The sequence below is a fragment of the Raphanus sativus genome, chromosome 4 (genome assembly GCF_000801105.2).
Source record: "Raphanus sativus cultivar WK10039 chromosome 4, ASM80110v3, whole genome shotgun sequence".
Taxonomy (NCBI): domain Eukaryota; kingdom Viridiplantae; phylum Streptophyta; class Magnoliopsida; order Brassicales; family Brassicaceae; genus Raphanus; species Raphanus sativus.
In genome coordinates, this window is record NC_079514.1 from 36,259,813 (window position 1) to 36,280,900 (window position 21,088).

The window sequence follows — 21,088 nt, forward strand, 5'->3', positions numbered from 1 at the left end:
CCACCGCTAGAAATTGACAATGAGGCTTTGGAAGGTAGAGAGTTAATAATAATAATGTATTTATATAATAAAATCTATAATAAAATCTGTAATTTCAGAAACAAGAACAAAAGTAGTAATACAAAAAAAATTCAAGTAATAAAATATGTAAAATATAAATCTGTAAAATTCAAGTAATAAAATCTAAAAAAAAAAAAAATAAATAAATATATATATATATATAATAAAATCTGTAATTTCAGAAACAAGAACAAAAGTAGTAATACAAACCCCAAATTCAAGTACATTTTTTTACACAACTGTTTCACATTTATATTACAAATGATACATCACATACATTCCACACCAAACTCCCGAAAGAACAGAAAACAAAAGCTAGTAAGAAAGGTAGACAGTACACTGAAGAACAGTTTCAAGTCCATCAGTGAACTGATGCGGCTGCTGCTGTTGTGTCCCGCTAGATCCTGTAAACGTCTTCACAATCGCAAATCCTCTCGCGTTCACATACTTCCCGGTCCCTCCCATGACTCCTAAATGCGATTCCGAAGCCGCTGTTCTATGAACACCAAAGAAGCTTATACTATCTTCATAACCGCCGCTCTCGAACATGGCAGTAAACGCCATCGTCTGGCTAGTTCCATCAACCGCACTCGCCACATAGTATCCCTGCGCTTTCCCGAGCAGACCAGACCCGAGTTCGTGGCCTTCAGTTAGTTCATCGTCGATCACTGTCATTGTCCCGAACATAAGCATCTGTAGAGCAGAACCACTCGGGAGCTGACCGCCGTTAGCAACTGGTAGACCGTTTAAAAGGTTGTTGTTACCGTTATTTCCGTTGTTCTGGAGGATGTTAGCCGTGGTTCCACCTAGTCCAACGAGAAGAGGGACGTTGTTGTTGTTGACTATTCCATTGTTGTTGTTGTTAGATGGAACTCCGTTGGTTATAGGAAGGTTTGCGCCATTTGGTTTAGCGAATGGGAGCTGGCCACTTAAAGCCGGGTTCGCAACCACTCCGGTTACGGCTCTAGCCGTGGGGTTTGAGCCGCCGAGTATGTCGTGCATAAAGAATACTAATGTATTGTCAGGACCTACACCACCACCACCAAGAGCTGGACCGGCACCGGCACCACCACCAAGAGCTTGACCGGCACCTACACCAGGACCGGTGGATGAACCACCAGTTGGTAAAGGACCAGAACCAGCAGCTGGTAGAGGACCGGGACCAGTGGCAGGCAAGGAACCTGGACCACCACCAACTGGTAAAGGACCAGGAACAGAGCCAGCTACTGGTAGAGGACCAGGACCAGTAGTAGTCAAAGGACCTGAACCACTTGATGAGCCTGTTCCTGTTGCTGCACCGAGACCAGTTGCACCACCTGAACCACTTGATGGTATTGATCCTGTTCCTGAACCAAAACCGGTACCTACAGAACCAGAGCCAGTTCCACCAGATGCTGCGCCAGACGCAGGGAAAGGACTTGAGCCAGAAGTTGAGGCAAAGCCAGGGGTGGTTGTGGCTGTGAATGTATCTTCTTCATCAAGAAGCCGAGCCGCAGCTGCGAAAGTAACAAATAAAGCTATAACTAGGAAAGAGAGTATCTTTTGACCTGCCATGGAAAAAAATATATGATCAGAGATGAATATACGCAGTGAGATCGTTATGAATTAAATGTTTTTGATGATAGAAACTAATTCTGAAAGAGTATATATATACAGACAGGAGTGAGTATACGCATTGAGATTGTCATCAGAAGATGGAGTTGATGAAATGGAGCAGGTGGTACAGCTTTTTCTACTATCTGGTGGTTCGGTTTTGGAGAAGAAAACATACAAATACAAAAAACTCATTAAAACTCAGCTATAACTTCTCCCCAAGATTTGAAAATTATTTCCTATTAAGATAATGTGCTAAACCGAAATCCAATATTAATTTTGGTCTTTTGTATAGACCAGAACCTACGTGGATTTTGTAGTTCTGTTTATTATCCAAAACATGATAAGAATTACGATATTTCGTTATTTTATACTCTCTCTGTTTTTAAAAGATGTATGTTCTAGAAAAAATTTTTGTTTCAAAAAGATATATTTTTTATATTTTCAATGTAATTTTTGTCAACTAATTATGAATAATTGTGAATCTCAAAAACATTAATTGCATTTCTTGAAATCTTATTGGTTTAGAAATATAGGAAATATAAAATAACAAAAAACTATGTACTAATAAGTAAGTTTTAATATGTTTTATTAAAAAGTGTGAAAATCTCAAAACATCTACTCCCTCCGTTCCTGAAAGTAAGATTTTCTAGAGTTTTCACGTTTATTAAGACTACAATAAATATTTGCCAACTTTAGTTTACTATTTATGTTTTATACAATTTCCAATAACTATCAACCAATGAAATTTAATCAATTCAAATATTCATAATTAATGATCCTCAAAAGTATACAAAAGTATCTCAAAAATATACAAAACTATCTTTAAAATATAGAAAATTTTTTTTTGTAGAACAAAAATAAAATCTAGAAAATCCTAGGAGTATTATTTAAAAAGAGAGGGAGTAGTATACCATTTAGTTCTCATCAATGGATTGCATTCTCATTTTATGGATTACCTTTGACTGCGCTTTAGTATAGGAATTAGTGACTAAAAGTCTGGTCCGCGTATTTACAGCAGTACTTTTTTTGATTCATTTGACTAACGAGATATACGGTAAAAAACCATGTTTAAATAATTTAACTGAAAACAAAAAACATCCATGTTTAAATAATTTAACTGAAAACAAAAAACGTTTCGATAATTACCATACTTTTGTTTTGTGGTTACTTTTTGTTTTTGATAAAAATATGTGCACGTAACTGATTAAGTTTTCTCGTCTGGTACAGTTACTTTAATAATTTACTTTAGTTGATTAAGGTTATTTGTCTAATACAAATAAACAAATAACCTTAATCAATACATTTATGTATTTTACCAAAACTGGTTATTTGTCTAACTATATTACTTTTGATGTTATCAGTTGCACTATCCTCAATAACTGACCCGAAAACAAATAAAAATAAGTTTTTCATCCTTGGGTCGTTTATTCTCTTTATTTATTCAAATCGTAACAACTAGAACAATGCACCATCGTCCACATAACCGAAAGGAAAATAAAAACCAAGACCACTAAGAAAACACATAATTAAAGCACAAACCAAACTAAACCACCAAATCATCTTTCATATTTTAGTGGGGAGGAGGGAAGAAGATGGCATCAGAAGTCCTCTTAGATCGGAAAGTCTTCTCCACCTCCGGAGCAACCTTAAACGCCGCCTGCAAAACCTCTGGCGACAATGCCTTCCACACCGATGTTTTCCCGGCCAAATGAGTGAAAATAGGACTGCAAAACATTTGAGAACTTGCTAAGTAACTTAACTTTTAATCAGTCCAAAAATAGAATAAAAGAAAGGTTATCTTACTCCGGAGTAGTCACAATGGAGAACCAAGACAAGCCATCAGAATCAGCAATCTTGGACACAACAAAGAACCTAGGAACAATAAACAAAGCTCCAGCTTTCACATGAGTCTCAAGAACTCTCTTCCCATCCGCACCAACGACCTGAACACGACCGCTACCACCAACAATGTAGGTAACCTGAAGGGCAGAGTCACAAGAGAATCCAGGAGAACACATCGAGTGTCCATCAATCCTCACCAAGTCAGCACCAAATCCAACTTCACCAACCAAAGGAAGATTCTTCGTGTTCAACACAACAACTCTTCCTCCATCCTTAATATCAACATCAAGAGGAGCCTCCAAGCAGTTCAGCACAAACCCTTCTCTGTCACCTTTCCTCGGTGAAGGCATCTTCAAACTCGCATCAACCTTCACGATCCCATTACCTGTCTGAGATCCGACAAGCTTCTTCACGGTGGTCTCATCGAGATCCCATGCTCTGCCTACAAACTCCGTTGAGAAGCCGGTGAAGATCCCATTGGATCCGGTTAAGTAAAAGTCGGTAAACTGTCCTGCTTTGTGACCCTTGTGTGTCTCACCGAGGAAGAGAATGACAAGCTCGGTGTCTGCATTGTTGAACCACCATGTCACCACACCAAAAGGTAAAGCTATGGAATCTCCTTTCTTGATCTCAATCACTTTCTCCTCTTTCTCAGGGAGAACAATTCCAGCTGTTCCAGATCCTGAAAATTTGTTTCAATAAACATTCTTATAATACCGTTCACGGAAAATAGTTATATCTTTTTTTTTTTTTTTTTTTTTTTGTCACGCAGAAAATAGTTATATCATAATACTATAATCCTGAAATAAACAATAAAAGCGTACCTTGAAGAATATAAGCGACCTTAGAGGAATCAGAGTAGCGAGGAAGAGCTAAGCCATACTTCTCTAGAGCGAGCTTAGCGGCTCCAATGTTACCTTCACGTAGCATGGGTAACTCTTCAGGACACCATGCAAAGTACGAACCACCGTCTCCTCCGTACACTTTTTTTGGTAGTCTCGGTGAAAGATCCAACTCCATTGTTAAAAGCTAAAGTAAAACGGTGAGAGAATAATTGAAGAAAGAGAGACTTTAGAAGTGACAAGTGATTGATAGGTTAGAGAGGGTGCGTATTTATATGGCTGAGAATATCCATTCGGTTACAAATTGAGAGAGTCTTTGGAAACTGATCTTTGACTCTGGATAACTACACTTATCACCATTTGGATAATTATAGATAATACTGTAATTTTATTTTTAATACTGTAATTATCAATTCATAGCATTTCGATATTATTATTATTATCAGACGTCGGATAATTATTTGTTTCAAGAAAATAATTTGGATAATTATGGATAAAACAATAATTTTTAACTCGCAGAATTTGGATACTATTTCTTTAACAGTTATCCACCTACTTTAACAAAAAAAAACAGTTATCCACCTTATCTGAAACTATTTAAATTTTATTATATATTATTTCACAACAAATCGTAAATTTAATATAATATTATATGTATATGATATCTCTTTTATTAAAAGTTGATGCTGTAATGTCAATTAAAAAATATTTTCTACTTGTATATAGCATCCTGTAATTTAATTTCTGAGTATTTGGAAAAGTTTTGTACTTCTTATCGCTATCCAAATTTGGTTGATACAATAATTTCAGTTCATATAAAGAAATTTATTAAATTTTTTTTTTGAAATAGGGCTAAACATGGAAGAGTAAATTTATGCAAAATTGTTAATTTTTAATACATGGTTTTTTGAAAGTTTAAGATTTAATAAACATAAGTTCAATCTTTTAAAATATCCGTGCAGCTTACGCATATATAGTAAAATTATCTAGTCAATTAATAACTGAATTCATTTATATTCATTATGACCTTAATATGTGTTTTGCCTAAACTACAGGTTATATTTCACTTTCTACATCGCATAGTAATCATTTCAGCATTGCATCGGGTTATAAAACGGAAAAAATGTTCCAAGACAGAAATTCTGGATTGGTGTTTTATGCACCAGATACAAAATCTTCTTCTGGGTCATGTGTGAAAATTAAAATGTACATCAAAACTAAAACATATTTTTTGGCAAATTATTTCGGTACCTTATCAATTACTAAAAATTTACAATCTCGAAGTATATAATGTGAAATATAGTGTAGTTTATTTGGAGCAGAGATTGAATTAATTAATCATGTTATTTTGGATGTCTATCAGCTTTAAAAATACAAAAGAAAATTGTTTTTTAGACCAAAAAAATATGTAGATTATCTCATTAAATTAATTCTACATGTATCATATTTTTGTTTATAATGCACTTTTCTATTTTAAAAGTATAAATAAATAGTTTTACAACAAAAAAATTGGAAAAACAGAAACTACTGATGGAATACATATATTAAATTAGAGATATTTTGTTTAAATCAAAATTTCAGATTTTATTCTACGGATAGCAGAATTGGTATTTTATAAAGTGAAAAATGAAATTCATGTTTTTTATTGAATCTATTAGGGTTAGAATACGCCATATACGTAAATAATAATAATATAAAAATATTTGAGATACACAATCTAAGTTTAATTATCGCTGCTGTAAGAGAAGCAACTATGCTTGTGGTCCAGTGTTGGCTTGAACTGAACTGGAGCTGTGCTTACGAACATTTTATAACCATGCATGTACCAAAGCGCCAAGAAGGAAGCAACTCTGAATAAAATGGTTTGGAGATTTTTATTTTTATTTGTTTTATTTTATTGTTTAGAATAAACTGATTTGGAGATTTTTATTTTTATTTCTGTTATTTTATTGTTTATTTTAATTATAGTTAGTTTTTTATTATAATATCTAAATATATTATAATTATTTTATAATTTTAGTTTCAAATTTATAATTAAATTTTAATAATATTGTTGACATTTTGAAATAATAAACCCAATAAGAAAATTATTAGTGAGATTAGCATAATGAGACAATATACATATTCTTTTGCCTAAAAACAATTTTATGAGTTTTATAGCAGATTTGAAAACTATAACTTTTTCTTCATCTTCGGTCTATACAAACATAATTTATTTATTTTGGAGATTACAAAATGAATATGAATATAACTACTTTTTAAAAATTATGTGGTTCATATGAAAAAGTTCCACTAGGAATGGTAAGCTTTACAAAAACAAAAATGGTAATTCGATGAAAATTTTGCGTTTTTCAGAAGTAAAATGACTTTTATGGGTTGAAGCACAACTCAAAGAATCCAAAACACAAGAGAGGATTTTTTACACGTCTGGAAGACAAGATTTAGAAGACACATGCCAATGCCACGTAGATGGAGTCTGGAGAAAACAAGACTTTTTTACAGATCAAAGTTTTATACATAACATCAGGTGCTTTGTATGATGGGACCATGAATATCCGACGAAGCTTATTATTTTTGCATGCGCAATGTGAAATTCTGATAGAGGATATGGAGTGCGTGAAAACCCTAAAAACCAAAGAGATAGCTTTTGCAATAAATTATTTTTAATTAGTGAAAATGCTATTGACCCCGGAAAAATAGCCAGTATTCACTATTAATATGAACGAATTTTGGTTATGGAAAGAAGCAACATGTTGCATCTGTGTATCTTAAATCTCTGATGTACCAGTAAAATGCCCAGCACTCGTGGATCGGACGTAGTCCGACCGAGTGCGGACGAAACTCGTTATCAAAGTACGGTATGCTTTTTCGGTTTAGGAAAATTACTATTTCTATTGGGAAAAGGAAATCAAATTTTTTGAGGCTGTATAAATATGGGTCTAAGGGTTTGTAAATTATTATCACATCATTAATAAGAAACCCTAAACGGGTAATTGCCTCAATACGTTTTATTTTCTATTCTTTTTCTAACCTAAACGACGGCTGTTCACAACACAACCCTTTAAGACTCTGATGCGCCATGTTGGATAGGACCAACCTCCTAGACTGGTATAACCAGCTGGTTTTGGGTTAGTGGTATTTGAGGGGAGATCTCTTAATAGACCGTGCTGATCACTGGAAAATTAATATTTTGGTATTGTCAAGAACATAGAACCGACGCACATACCGTTAACATAAACTATCTATAAATGCGAGGATAGTCTGAATCCATTTTATGGTGGGCACCGAGATATTCATGTATAATTCAAAAACAATAACTTATATCTCGGTAAATAAGACCAACTGCATTGATGGGTTTTTCATTTAAATTTTTCAAGAATTAAATATTAAAAAATAAACTAAAAAAAAGAAGAAGCAAGATATGTATTTGGATTGTTAAAATGTTATTTTTTTAAGTACACATTATCAAATTTTCTCTCTTTTTTTGACAAGGATTTCATTTGATAACTCTCACAACGGAGTAATGAAAGAACATAGTTCGGATACAAAACTTATTGTGAAAGCAACACTCAGACAAGGATTTCATTTCATAACTCTCATTTCTTTCTCTTTTTCCATGTGAAGTTGTCCAAATATTCAGTTCGATTGTACGTATACTTTCTTTAGAGCCATAAAAACTTGAGAATCTGATTGTAAACAACCTATACTAATCCGGAAACAATTATGAGATATCGAGACCCCACGGCCCTGTAAGTTCTTTGACTGTCAACGAATTGGAGTCAAATAATTAGTTCATCTAAACACACTCTTAAATCTAACTGCGTGGGACAAGATTATCCACGTAGTTGTAAAGCGTGAAGAGTCATGATTTTATTAATTAGGTAAATGGTAGACTAGTCCTAAATTTTAAGTCTAGAATCTTGCAACTTGTATTTACTAAAACATCTTGTAATTTCCAAATATTTAATGGTCAACTTCTTCTGTGAAGGGCGGCGTGAATCATGGACTTTATAAAATAATCTTAACATGTATTACTGTTTTATTCAATCTTCTATTATTTCCAACCCTTTTCCAAACTTATATGAGCAGCACTTCAGTTCACGCGCTCCTAATGTTTTTTTTTTGTCAAAAATGTACTTTGTCTTGTACGGATTTATTGAAAGATATTTTCGCAGTTACTGTTAAGCAAGAAAGTTTTGAGTAAAAACGATTTTAATACCCCTTTTATGCAAATTAGATTACCAGGATTTAGATATTCAAACACATGTGATTCATGCAAAAAAGGTTTTGTGTTGAAATGAAGGATTGAAGAAAAATTAAACCAAAGACATTTATGTCAAATTTGATCGAAACTGAACTTTATTTTGAGAATATTAATAAAACATTCAAATGATATCAAATCTCCAAATAAAAGATAACTTTGTTGAAGCGAGAGTTTTACTGAATTACCTGACACTAAAGATAGAAGCGAATTGTATCTGAAATTGATTTTGGGAGTTGGAACCAGAGAAATGAAGACCAGTGGAAAAGTAAAAGCTGATATGAGAAGATGAAAATTAAAATTAAGACATTGTATTGGAATTGAACTATAGAAAACTAGAAAATCATCTCCTACCTTTCAATGAATATACAAAGAAAACAAAATCAAGACATGGAAAAAACCCGTGTTTATAATTAGCTTTTTGAAAAAGAAAAAAAAAAGTCATCTTCTAATTGTGTATAAGAGACTTCTAATAACTAAAGGACACCTGGTGCTAAAGAATTACAGAGCATAAGGTTCATTGGATTGGGATAAAGGTATAGAAAAAAACAAAGTTCTATGTAGAAATTTCAAGCTTGAAAAACCTTTATATCGTACTAAGGTTATTGAATGATACACTTAACTGGATATTATGTGCCATATATACTGACAGTATAAGGCATTAACTGCTTAGGCAAAGATATTCAATGTAAATACCTTGCTTTCAAATTTTATAAGAGGAAAATAATGGGGGATTTGGAAAAAAAATAAAAGAAAAATAACTCTGTATTTCAGCTTTTAGTTGTTAAATTGTTGCAAATAGATGTTTTCAATTTTCAAAATAAGGAATATAAAATTGGAAAAGAATTCATGTTATTGCTACAAAATATTTTATTCTTAATAAAACATTCATTTTATATTTTTATAAAATAACATATTTCATATTTGTTGTGTTTTAATAATTTTATAAATAAATTTATAAATTTATATAAATACAATTATATGAGGGTAAAAATAGGATAATTTATAATTTGAATTCGTTTAATATGAGTTCAAACTTTTTAAATCAATGATGTTTTCATGAAATATATGTTGGGACAAAATTTATTCAATATAATATGTTTGTTTTAATAGAGTTATCAAAGTTTCGATTTATGAATAGTTTAAAGTATGAACTCATGGAAAAATTAGTTGCAGTCATTAGGAATTAACTTCCACACCTAAAATACCAAAGATAACACGTTACGTAATTTTCATGCGTGATGCTGAATGAAGAGAAGAACAATCTTGGAAGTTTGACATGCACCCGCGAGTGGGATAGAAGAGAAAGCATGATTAATAGTAAAACACTCTAGAGCGTCTGACTCACGACTATTTTAGTATCGATGACGTTTCCATGACTCAACACAACTTGCCGTACCAAAAGTCTTGCCGTACTTCCTCTTTAATTTACCAAAATACCTATTTTCTAAATTACGTCTTATCCTTATTTTATCATTCTAATAATAATAATATGCATATATATTATAGAATTACTAGAAAGTCGTGGACATGTACACTGGTGGATTCCTCTTTTTTTTTTGTCAACAGTGCTTTTAGTTAAGCATAATGATACAAATGGATCCAAATTGAAATCCAATAAAATTTTAAACCCACCAAAACCCCGAAAATCTATAATGATAAGGATGAAAATAGATACAATCTTCTGTCCATCCACGTGTTTATCACTAAGCTAAGGTATGAGTCACGTGTTACGCAGGGGAACTTGTGTCAAGCCTTCGCCGGAGCAGCGCCCAATTCAGATGAACACACCACTTCCAAACTCCGAACTCAACAGGTTTTGAATCCATTTGATTGCTCTTTTCTCTTCAACACCTCTGCCTTCAAAGACCATCATCTTCCACGCTAGTTGTTAAGAACACCATGAAACTCCAAACGATTCAATATCAGACGTTGAAACACTTACTAAAGCAAGCTTCAACTCTTCTTAGTCTAGATTAAATCGGGGAGTCAAACATGCAAAGCTTGAAACTTTATCTCTTTAGAAAACTCCGCTTGATCTCTTGATCTTCTATAGCGAAGATTGACTTCCATTGAGGATAGAGCTCAAGGATAACTAACTGCGGTGATTCAGCTCTTAAAAGCATAAGGGATTTGGATTTAAGAGTAAAGAGAAGAGATTTGTAACAGTATCCGATTTAAATCGGATGATTTAAACTTATTTTACATCAACCCAGGAACAGAGAACTAAAGAGAGTAAGAAAAGTTATGCTCTGTTTGAGTCTGAAACACCAGAACAAAAAATCGCCAAAGCGAAAAGAAGATTCGCCAAACGAGAAACTTATCGCCTTACGAAGACTTAAAACGATTAAAGAGAAAGTAATATGATACAACAAAGACAAAAAGAGGATGGTAACCGGCGGCAAAGGCCACCGGCCACCTGAACAAGATTTTTGATTCGAGGTTCTTCCACTGGTGGATTCCTCTAAAATAAGGTTTAGACTATATTTAAATTTCATGTAGAAAGCAGATATTTTCTAAAGCATGTAAACTTATGACCTCTAATTATCCCCTATATATTAATCCTGGAACATTGCAACATTGTTTGGTAGCCACGTGTCATCATGAGAATTATTCTGAGGATTGTTAGAGAAATAAGTTGGTCCATCTACACATATATTATAGTTTTTATTAAATAACTATTAAATCAATTATTAATATACAAAAGAATATTCTATGTTGTTTCCTTAAATAAAAGTACGGAACTTCCTAATATGATTGACATATATATCACCATTAATGATTATGAATAATAAAGATTTAATAATAATTTTTTATCCTCTATACTTTTCGTTTAATTTTATTTGTTAAAATAAATTAAACAATCACATTAAGCATATAATAAAAAAAAATTTATATTTTTTCTTATATGTTGTATTTCGAATTTTTTAAAACGATTATAAATTACTAAAAATGGTACAAGCCTCACATTGAAAATTTTGTGATCAATAATAACTTTTTTTCAGTTCAGCCTATCGTTTTTAATGGGTCTTGAACATTTTTTTAATGATTAACTAAATAAATCACGTACATAAAAGAAAGTGTTTTGGTTTAAAAATTGTAGCATACCCAAAATCAGTATGAACCATCGTCACTTTCATTTAAAATTTAGTTACAATAAAAAATATATGGTTGGGAAAAAAATCCGAATCCAAATAACCGAACCAAATCCAATCTACAAAATAGTATAGAACTTTAATCAATTTGGTTAGATATCTGAACATGTTTAAAATTTTGGTATCTAAAAACCAGAACCGAACCCGATTCGGACCAAAATATTTTGGGTATCCGAGTATATTCGAATCAAATTTATATACTTAAATATATTATTTAAAAAAATTAATATCTCAAAGAAATAAACAAAATACTTAAGATGTTTTTAAATTGTCCAAAATATTTAGAAATATATAAAAATAGTAAAAATTATATATTTAAAATAACTAAACATTACTCAAAATACCAAAATACTGAAAATATCTATTCATTTTCTATCCAAATATTTAAATTAAACCAATTTTATGTTAAATTTAAGTATTTTGGTATAAATTATTCAAATTTATATGTAACATATTATTTTTATTTTTATGTTTTGAGAAATTTAAAGTATATATGAACTTTAAGTTTTTAAAAAATTAAATGGGTTATCTGAATCTAAAACCAAACCGAACATATAAAGATTCGAACCAAATTTGCAAAGATCCAAACCGAACCTAACCAAACCAAATGATACCTACCCATATGTCAGCCCTAATCAAATGTAAAAAAAATTATTGATAACAAAAAAATGTATTATTTATTTAGATACAATATATTTAAAAAAAAGTTCACCCCGCGCAAGGCGCGGGTTATCATCTAGTTTACCATATAATCCTAAAATTGTATCTGGTAGACCAGCTTATCGTTGGTTATGCATCATACATTTAATTTTATCTACATTTAGATCTATGCTACAATTATTGACGAAAACAACTCTTTAATTTTATGCTAATAAAACCCTTTCTCAAAAAAAAAAAAATTATGCTCATAAGTACATTATATATGGATGATAACTAGCAGTGGTATTACTTAACACATTTGTTGGTATCAAAATCAGTAGTGTATATTCAATTTATAAGAGGTATTGAATTTTGTAGGCACACTGAACCGTATTTTACTGTGATGTAATATTTTATTTTCTAAAACATAAGTTTTAGCAGTGAACTTCAGACCTACTAATTGGATATTTACTTTTACAGATTTCCAAACAAATAAACAGTTGGCAGTAATTTTAATTTTATATAGCTCTAAGTATTTTCTAATTTATATGTGACATTGACATTCCTAACAATATTAATTCTCTATACATTATTATTAAAATTGTTAATCAAAATTCAAATTCAGCCATGTATTAGCTAGCTAGTTTCTTTGCATGACCGATTGAGTTGTTTACTCGTTTTGGCTTTTAGTTAAAAGAAGAAAAAAACAAAATCAGCAACTGGTGTATGATATAAATGAATGTCATATAATTTTATCCTAAGTAATTCCACCAACTCATGGCCTTATAAATTATGTTTGCATGTATATCTAAGCCGTTGAACATGATGACATACTTGTACTAGTAGCCTTTTATACATCAATGTACTCAGTTATTATCGTCTTAATTTTACTATTTTGTATATTGATTACAGTAGACGTATAGCGGCTATCTGATCTGGGTATTTTTATCCATTCTACTTTATCTGGTACGTCAATTTTATGATTTATATTTGTTCCACCATTATGTAGGATTCTGTGTTTGAATATTCAATAAAATTTGTGTTTTAGCAAGATATCTTATACGTTTCTTATAAATAAATGAATACAATTTTCAGGAAATAAAAAAATACGATAAGTATAAATCAATATTTCATTATAAATTTTATTTTCTTTTAAATATTTAATACCTAAATAATTAATGTAATGAATAAAAACATTGTAAAACTTTGTAATAAAATTATACAATTATTTATATGCATATATATATATATATTAGATAGTAAAATTTGTTTTAGTATTAGAGTTAAGTGTCGGATTTCTTAGATCAAATTGAAAAATGCAATAAATCAAATTAAATATCACGGATGTAAGACCATCATTATTGGTGTCCACTCTCTCTCCCTTAACTAAGAGTTTTTTTTTTTTTTAGTCGGTAGAGAGTAAGGACTCGCCTTTAAATAAGGGCTTTCTCACTCTCTTTCTTCTCGGTCCCCGCGTTATTCCTCTTAAGGACTTTACCAAGGCCTTCCCAATATTGATGCTCTAATACCCGCCCCTAATTTAGACTAACACAAAACAATTATTGAACATGAGAGAGTCAACGAGACGGTGTTTTTTCAGCAAGGGGAAAGGGTAAAACTATAATTTCAACAAGCCAATATATACAGAAAAAGGTCAATCCGAAGCTAAGCTTATTTTCCTCTTTATATAAACACGATCGTAATTCTATAATTCAACAAACTCTTCATTTCGTTTTTTTCCATTTCTCGACCAAAGCGCGCACACACACACAAAAAGTGTTTTTTGAGAAATCAAATCAAATCGAATCAAATCAAATGGAAAAAGAAAGAGAGATAGAGATGATCAACAAGATGGCAAGCTGCTTGGTTTATCTATCAAAGTATCACCACCACGACACCAAAAGCCGCGTTTTCGCGTGCAAGACATGCAACAAGGAGTTCCCGTCGTTCCAAGCCTTGGGAGGCCACCGAGCAAGCCACCGCAGATCGGCGGCTCTTGAAGGCCACGCACCTCCTTCTCCCAAGAGAGTCAAACCGGTGAAACACGAGTGTCCTATATGCGGTGCCGAGTTCGCCATAGGGCAAGCCTTGGGTGGTCACATGCGGAAGCATAGAGGAGGAGGAGGTAGCCGAAGTTTGGCACCAACGCCGGTAACGATGAAGAAATCCGGCGGGGGTAACGGAAAGAGGGTCTTGTGTTTGGATTTGAACTTGACGCCGGGAGAGAATGATTATTTGACGTTGGAGCTTGGGAGGTTGTGATTTTCTGATCTTTTACTTTCTTCTTCTTTTGTGGATATAATTGTGTAGAGAGAGGTTATTTTATTTTATTTTGGACTCCAGTAGTTGTGTATGAAGAACTTAATTATGGTACTGTTATCTATAGACATATATACACCTTGTCTATATTGTCGAGTTATTATAATTTAATAACTAATATATAGGTCTGCCAAATCTTTTTGTTGAATTATTTTGGGGTTTCATCGAATACGTAGGGAATGAATACATGTTAGGATGGTTTTAAAGAAAACACGGTAGGTTTAGATTGTTAGTTAATAGAATTGTAGTCTTATTGTTTTGTTAGTAGTAAAGCTTCCACTGACAAAGATCTATTTTGTCAACAAATATTGAAAATCATACTCTGGAAAAACTCAAATCCTAGTCTGTAATTCCAAAATAAGTTTGTCACCACTAATCAAAAAAATATTTTTCTATAAGTAGAAGTGCATCTTGGTTTTGTTAATTTGTCTATAAAGAACATGTTATTTGTCTCTATACATAGGACATTTAGTTATGTTTTAACACTGCCAAAAATCTGCTAAAAGCTTTTGGTAACAAAAAGAAAAGTCATGTACTAGAAATTTCAATAATTCTTCTCGTTGTTGCTATGACTTTTTGGTTTAAATAAATCGACTGATTAGTATTTCAAAATTATGTCATTCTCATGGAGAATCAAAGTATCCAGATAAAATAAATCTCAACTAAAATGAGTCGATGGTGATAAATATTCGCGTGGAACGAAAACATGATAAAGGATAAGCAAGTGTTTTGTAGTTTAGTTGTTATAGTCATGTAGAAGATTTTGCTAGATGTTTTCTTGTTATCTAACTAATGCATATTTCAGGTATAAGGATATAGGGATGAAATGCATCTTACCACTAGTAGTGTAGTACTTTCTTATAAATTTCAAGAGAGAAACCAATTTTCAACATAAGTATTTCAGCAACAGTATCAAGATGGCAACCATCCTAAGCTAGCCAGGAATATATAGGCTAGTAGCTACGACCCCCTGTTACCTGGTAATCAAACAAAACTGTTTAGAGACAATCAATTTAATTAATTTACAACATATAAATTTACAAAATAACAAACCAAATTTTAGTTAATGGTATCACATTTTCATTTAAATATATAATTTTGACCAGCAACGGTGCAAGAAAATTGGATAAAGTAGAATTATGCTCCATAACACTGGTTATTACGACGATCTAATCATCAAACACTGGTTATTTGTTTAGTGTCCGTGTCTTGGTCTTTAAGGGATTTGAACCTGGAAATGTGGATAATGTAATAGCTGTTTGACATTAAAACAAAAATCCATCAAACAGAACCGACGTAGTACAACAACAATTCAAATTAATAAGAGAAGCCCAAAGTAGAAAATGACCTTCAAAGTTTGTCAAGAGAAGTTTTAGAATTATTCAATGATACTATAATTTCTTGATCAAATTATATATATTTAAACTGAATAGTCTTCAACAGATTTTCAGAACAGTCATTTTCACCATTGTCACTATGAAACGATAATGGGTCCTATGCAACTAATTAATGGTTGGAAGCAAGGAATCACATATTTCGTGGTGATTTGGATTTTTAAAAAGATTTGGTTTGTAATTCGTTGTGAAGATGATAATGATGTATGAGTATATACCTTTAGTTTTCCGGCCCAAAGTGTTCATACAAGGAATCATGCTTGTAAGGTTAGCTGTGTTAGAGAATAAGTATATATGTCGAGGACTTCTATGTAATTAGTATAAAGTACTAGTGCCCTACTTGTATCGTATATAAACACATTGTACGTGAATAATAAGAATCAATTCAGTCTCTAATCTTATATGGTATCAGAGCTAGCAATAACCCTAAGCTAAGCCGCCATCTCTTGTTTTTCAAATCTTTTTTTTTTCTTTTTTTTTCCTCTATCATCTTCCTCAGCCACCATGGCCAACGAAACTCAAGCTTTTACCAACGAAACCATCACGGTTTCAACCACAAAAAGCATCCTCAATGTCAACATGATGAATGTGACAAAGCTCACCTCCTCTAATTTTCTCATGTGGAGCCGTCAAGTGCACGCTTTGCTCGACGGCTATGATTTGGCTGGACACATCGACGGATCGCTCGTCGTCCCACCTGCTACGATCACGACCGATGCAGGAATCGTCCCTAACCCTGAGTTCACTATCTGGAAGCGTCAAGATCGGCTTATTTACAGTGGCCTCCTAGGCGCAATCACCTCTACCATCCAGCCGATCCTCTCTACTACCACCACATCGGCGGAGATCTGGAACACGTTGAACTCGACGTATGCGAAACCAACTCGCGGACATTTCAAACAAATCAGGCAGCAACTCGAAGCTTGGACTAAAGGAACCAAGTCCATTAACGAGTACTTTCAAGGCTTCACGACGAGGTTCGATCAACTGGCTCTTCTCGGGAAACCGATGGACCTCGAGGATCAGATCGAGCGTGTACTTGGTGGTCTTCCAGATGACTACAAGACACTCATTGATCAAGTTGAAGGTCGCGATACAGCACCATCTCTCTCGGAACTTCACGAGAAGCTGATCAATCATGAAGCCAAGCTTCATACAGCTACTGCTCAAGTTACTCCTGCCCCTGTTACGGCTAACTTCACCAACTACAGAGGGAACTCCAGTCACAACAACAAGCATAACAGTGGACGTCGTGGTGGCTATCAAGGTCGCGGAAATCAGACCTGGCAGCAGCAGCAGCCGTTCACTCCAAACACGACTCAAGGACAAGGTAGTGGCTACCAAGGTCGCTGTCAAATATGCTCGGTGTTTGGCCATAGCGCTCGTCGCTGTCCTCAGATGCCTCAGTCCGGTTCGTCGTATGCGGTTCAAGCACCTCCGTCTCAAGTTTCACAGCCATGGCAGCCGCGCGCACACTATGTTACATCGACGCCATACAATGTTGCGCCATGGATACTTGACAGCGGTGCCACACACCACCTCACTTCCGATCTCCAGAACCTGGCTCTCCATCAGCCTTACAACGGCAGTGAAGCTGTCTCTATTGCTGACGGATCGAGTTTACCGATAACTCACACTGGTTCTGCATCTATCCCTACGACATCTAAGACTCTTAAACTTAATGATATCTTGTGTGTTCCTACAGTTAGCAAAAATCTTGTCTCAGTTTATAGATTATGCAATGCTAACAAGGTGTCGGTTGAATTCTTTCCTGCTCATTTTCAGGTGAAGGATCTCAGCTCGGGGGTGAAGTTGCTTCAAGGCCGCACGAAGGATGAACTGTATGAGTGGCCCATGCCTAACCTAAAACCCACTGCTTATGCTACCTACCCTGATACGAAGGCAACCTTAACCCAGTGGCACCATCGGCTTGGGCACCCATCTCCCTCTACTCTTAAATTTGTTGTTTCCAATTTTTATTTACCTTGTTCAAACACTTCAAGTGCTTTTCCTTGCAATGATTGCCTTCTCAATAAAACTCATAAACTTCCTTTTCATCAAAGTTCCATTGTCTCCACAAAACCTCTAGAATATCTTTTCTCGGATGTTTGGCAATCTCCGATCTTATCGTCCCAAAACCAGAAATATTATCTCCTCTTTGTCGATCATTACACACGTTACACGTGGTTCTTCCCACTCAAAGCCAAATCCGATGTCAAAAATATATTTACCCAGTTCAAACCACTGGTTGAAAACCGTTTTCAAACCAAAATCATAAACCTATACTCTGACAATGGGGGAGAATACCTAGCCCTTCGCCCTTACCTTACGGCTCAAGGTATCTCACACCTAACCTCACCTCCACATACTCCAGAACACAATGGTCTATCCGAAAGGAAACATAGACATATTGTGGAGACTGGCCTCTCCCTCCTATCTACCGCCAAGATGCCTCTAACCCTCTGGCCGGAAGCATTTGCCACTGCAGTGTTTCTCATAAACCGTCTCACCACACCCGTCTTATCCAACCAATCACCCTACCAGAAACTATTCAATACCACTCCCAACTACCAGAAACTCAGAACCTTTGGTTGCTTATGTTATCCTTGGTTACGTCCCTATGCTCCTAATAAGCTTGAACATCGGTCCACTCCTTGTGTTTTTATAGGATACTCCTTAACACAGAGTGCATACCTATGCCTTGATCCAACCACTAGCCGAATTTATACCTCTCGCCATGTCAGATTTAATGAAACCTCCTTCCCTTATCCGCTACTTACCCAGCCGAAACCCACGCCTGCACCTGAAACCGAGAACCCACAATACTCCTATCCTTCCCATACCACCATCGTCCCTACCCCATCACTCATACAGTCTCCGTCGACGGCTGCGAACACTCCACCTACGAACTCTGACTCTTCACCGAGTGATGCACCTGCACCATCTCCGATTCCTCCACCGGAACAATCACAAACGGACGAGTCAAGCGAACCAGCGCCTCCGCCTGCAGCACCAGAACAAGAGCCTCCGCCTGCTGCAGAAACTATGGCCGCAAGCTCCACTACTCAGGTTGCTCAACCTCGTCACTCCATGACCACGAGGTCCAGGAACAATATTGTCAAGCCTGCAACCAAGTACAATCTCAACGTCAACCTCGAGTCTGACCCTCATTGGATACCGACTACATGGCAACAAGCTCTCAAGCATCCCAAATGGCGAGCAGCGATGCTTGCGGAAATCAATTCTCAGCTTGAGAATCATACATGGGATCTAAAAGCAGTAACGGAGAACATGAACATAGTCGGCTGCAGGTGGATATTCACTATTAAATATCTACCAAATGGAGAGATTGATCGTTATAAAGCGCGTCTCGTTGCGAAAGGCTACAATCAACAAGCTGGAGTTGATTTCACAGAAACCTACAGTCCAGTAATCAAGTCAACTACCATACGACTTGTACTTGGCTTGGCTGTGAACAAAGATTGGCCAGTTCGTCAAATCGATGTTAATACGGCTTTCTTGCAAGGGCACCTGAACGAAGAAGTCTTCATGTGTCAGCCTCCGGGTTTCACAGATACTGATAGACCCACGCATGTCTGCAAGCTCAGGAAGGCCATTTATGGCCTCAAACAAGCACCACGGGCTTGGTACTCTGAGCTTCATCGCTATCTCCTCTCTTGTGGCTTCCGGAACTCCCTGGCGGACACATCTCTATTCATATATAAACAAGGACAAGACTTCATTTATGTCCTAGTTTATGTAGATGATATTCTTGTCACAGGTACCTCTCCATCTCTGATCCAAAGTGTGATTCAAAGCCTGGCTCAGAAATTCTCGATCAAAGATATGGGTGACTTGAGTTATTTTCTAGGCGTGGAAGCAGTGAGAAACAAGTATGGCTTACATCTTAAACAGAGGAAGTACATCACTGACCTCCTCACGAAAAGTAACATGCTTCATGCCAAGCCGGTTTCAACTCCAATGGCGTCTTCTCCCAAGCTTTCTCTTCGGTCTGGTACACCCTTAACCGAACCTCATGAGTACAGAAAGATTGTGGGCAGCCTGCAATATCTAGCTCTCACCCGACCTGATATCTCATACGCGGTGAACCGGCTATCTCAGTTTATGCATCAACCAACAACTGATCATTGGCAGGCGGTGAAAAGAGTTCTGCGCTATCTCTCCGGCACCTTGGACCATGGTATCTTCCTCCGCAAGCAACACAACCCTCATCTCCATGCTTTTTCAGATGCAGACTGGGCAGGAGACTCCGACGACTACGTCTCGACTAACGGCTACATCATCTATTTGGGGAGTCAGCCGGTGTCTTGGACCTCACGGAAACAACAGGGCGTCGCGCGCAGCTCCACGGAGGCCGAATATAGAGCTGTAGCGAATGCAGCGGCAGAGCTGCGTTGGATTTGTTCACTTCTTACCGAACTGGGTGTCTCTATCCCATCAGCACCTACAGTCTACTGCGATAATGTTGGTGCAACTTACTTATGTGCGAACCCGGTCTTTCATTCCCGCATGAAGCATATCGCTATCGACTACCATTTTGTTCGTGGACAGGTTCAGAATGGTATGCTCAGAGTTACTCATGTGTCTACACATGACCAGTTAGCGGATGGTCTCACTAAACCTCTCCCAAGATCGGTATTTCAACACTTATGCAGCAAGATTGGTGTCACAGCAGTCCCACCATCTTGAGGGGGCGTGTTAGAGAATAAGTATATATGTCGAGGACTTCTATGTAATTAGTATAAAGTACTAGTGCCCTACTTGTATCGTATATAAACACATTGTACGTGAATAATAAGAATCAATTCAGTCTCTAATCTTATAAGCTGCTAGTTGAATTGGTGATTCAGGTAAATTTATAACAGCCTCCACTAATGTCCAACATGTAATATTCTATCCGGAAAAAGAATAGTCGAAGTCCTTTATCCATGTCTGTCGAGTTTGGATACTCTAAAATCA

General features: G+C 35.3%; 3 protein-coding genes across 3 annotated transcripts; 1 reads left to right on the top strand and 2 right to left on the bottom strand.

The window, feature by feature from the left end:
* Nucleotides 1-217: 217 nt before the first annotated feature.
* On the bottom strand, nucleotides 218-1,687 carry LOC108852571 (dirigent protein 10). The gene has a single exon (XM_018626071.2). It carries the CDS (start codon nucleotides 1,612-1,614, stop codon nucleotides 376-378), a length of 1,239 nt encoding a protein of 412 aa, XP_018481573.1. The 5' UTR covers nucleotides 1,615-1,687; the 3' UTR covers nucleotides 218-375.
* Nucleotides 1,688-3,071: 1,384 nt separating this feature from the next.
* LOC108852332 (glutelin type-D 1) lies at nucleotides 3,072-4,595 on the bottom strand. The gene is made up of 3 exons (XM_018625827.2): nucleotides 4,323-4,595; nucleotides 3,460-4,180; nucleotides 3,072-3,380 (listed from the first exon to the last, which is right to left on the bottom strand). Exons 1-3 carry the CDS (start codon nucleotides 4,516-4,518, stop codon nucleotides 3,227-3,229), a joined length of 1,071 nt encoding a protein of 356 aa, XP_018481329.1. The 5' UTR covers nucleotides 4,519-4,595; the 3' UTR covers nucleotides 3,072-3,226.
* A 9,436-nt stretch (nucleotides 4,596-14,031) lies between these two features.
* Nucleotides 14,032-14,865, top strand: LOC108852915 (zinc finger protein ZAT12-like). The gene has a single exon (XM_018626389.2). The coding sequence runs from the start codon at nucleotides 14,211-14,213 to the stop codon at nucleotides 14,655-14,657; it is 447 nt and encodes a 148-aa protein (XP_018481891.1). The 5' UTR covers nucleotides 14,032-14,210; the 3' UTR covers nucleotides 14,658-14,865.
* The last annotated feature ends 6,223 nt before the right edge of the window (nucleotides 14,866-21,088 follow it).

Bases quoted from the DNA above. Each gene is read 5' to 3' on its own strand.
- LOC108852332 (XM_018625827.2), bottom strand. From the start codon at position 4,518: ATGGAGTTGGATCTTTCACCGAGACTACCAAAAAAAGTGTACGGAGGA. The intron at 4,181-4,322 runs GTACGCTTTTAT...ACAAATTTTCAG, and splicing joins GGTCGCTTATATTCTTCAAG to GATCTGGAACAGCTGGAATT. The intron at 3,381-3,459 runs GTAAGATAACCT...AATGTTTTGCAG, and splicing joins TCCATTGTGACTACTCCGGA to TCCTATTTTCACTCATTTGG.
- LOC108852915 (XM_018626389.2), top strand. From the start codon at position 14,211: ATGGAAAAAGAAAGAGAGATAGAGATGATCAACAAGATGGCAAGCTGC.
- LOC108852571 (XM_018626071.2), bottom strand. From the start codon at position 1,614: ATGGCAGGTCAAAAGATACTCTCTTTCCTAGTTATAGCTTTATTTGTT.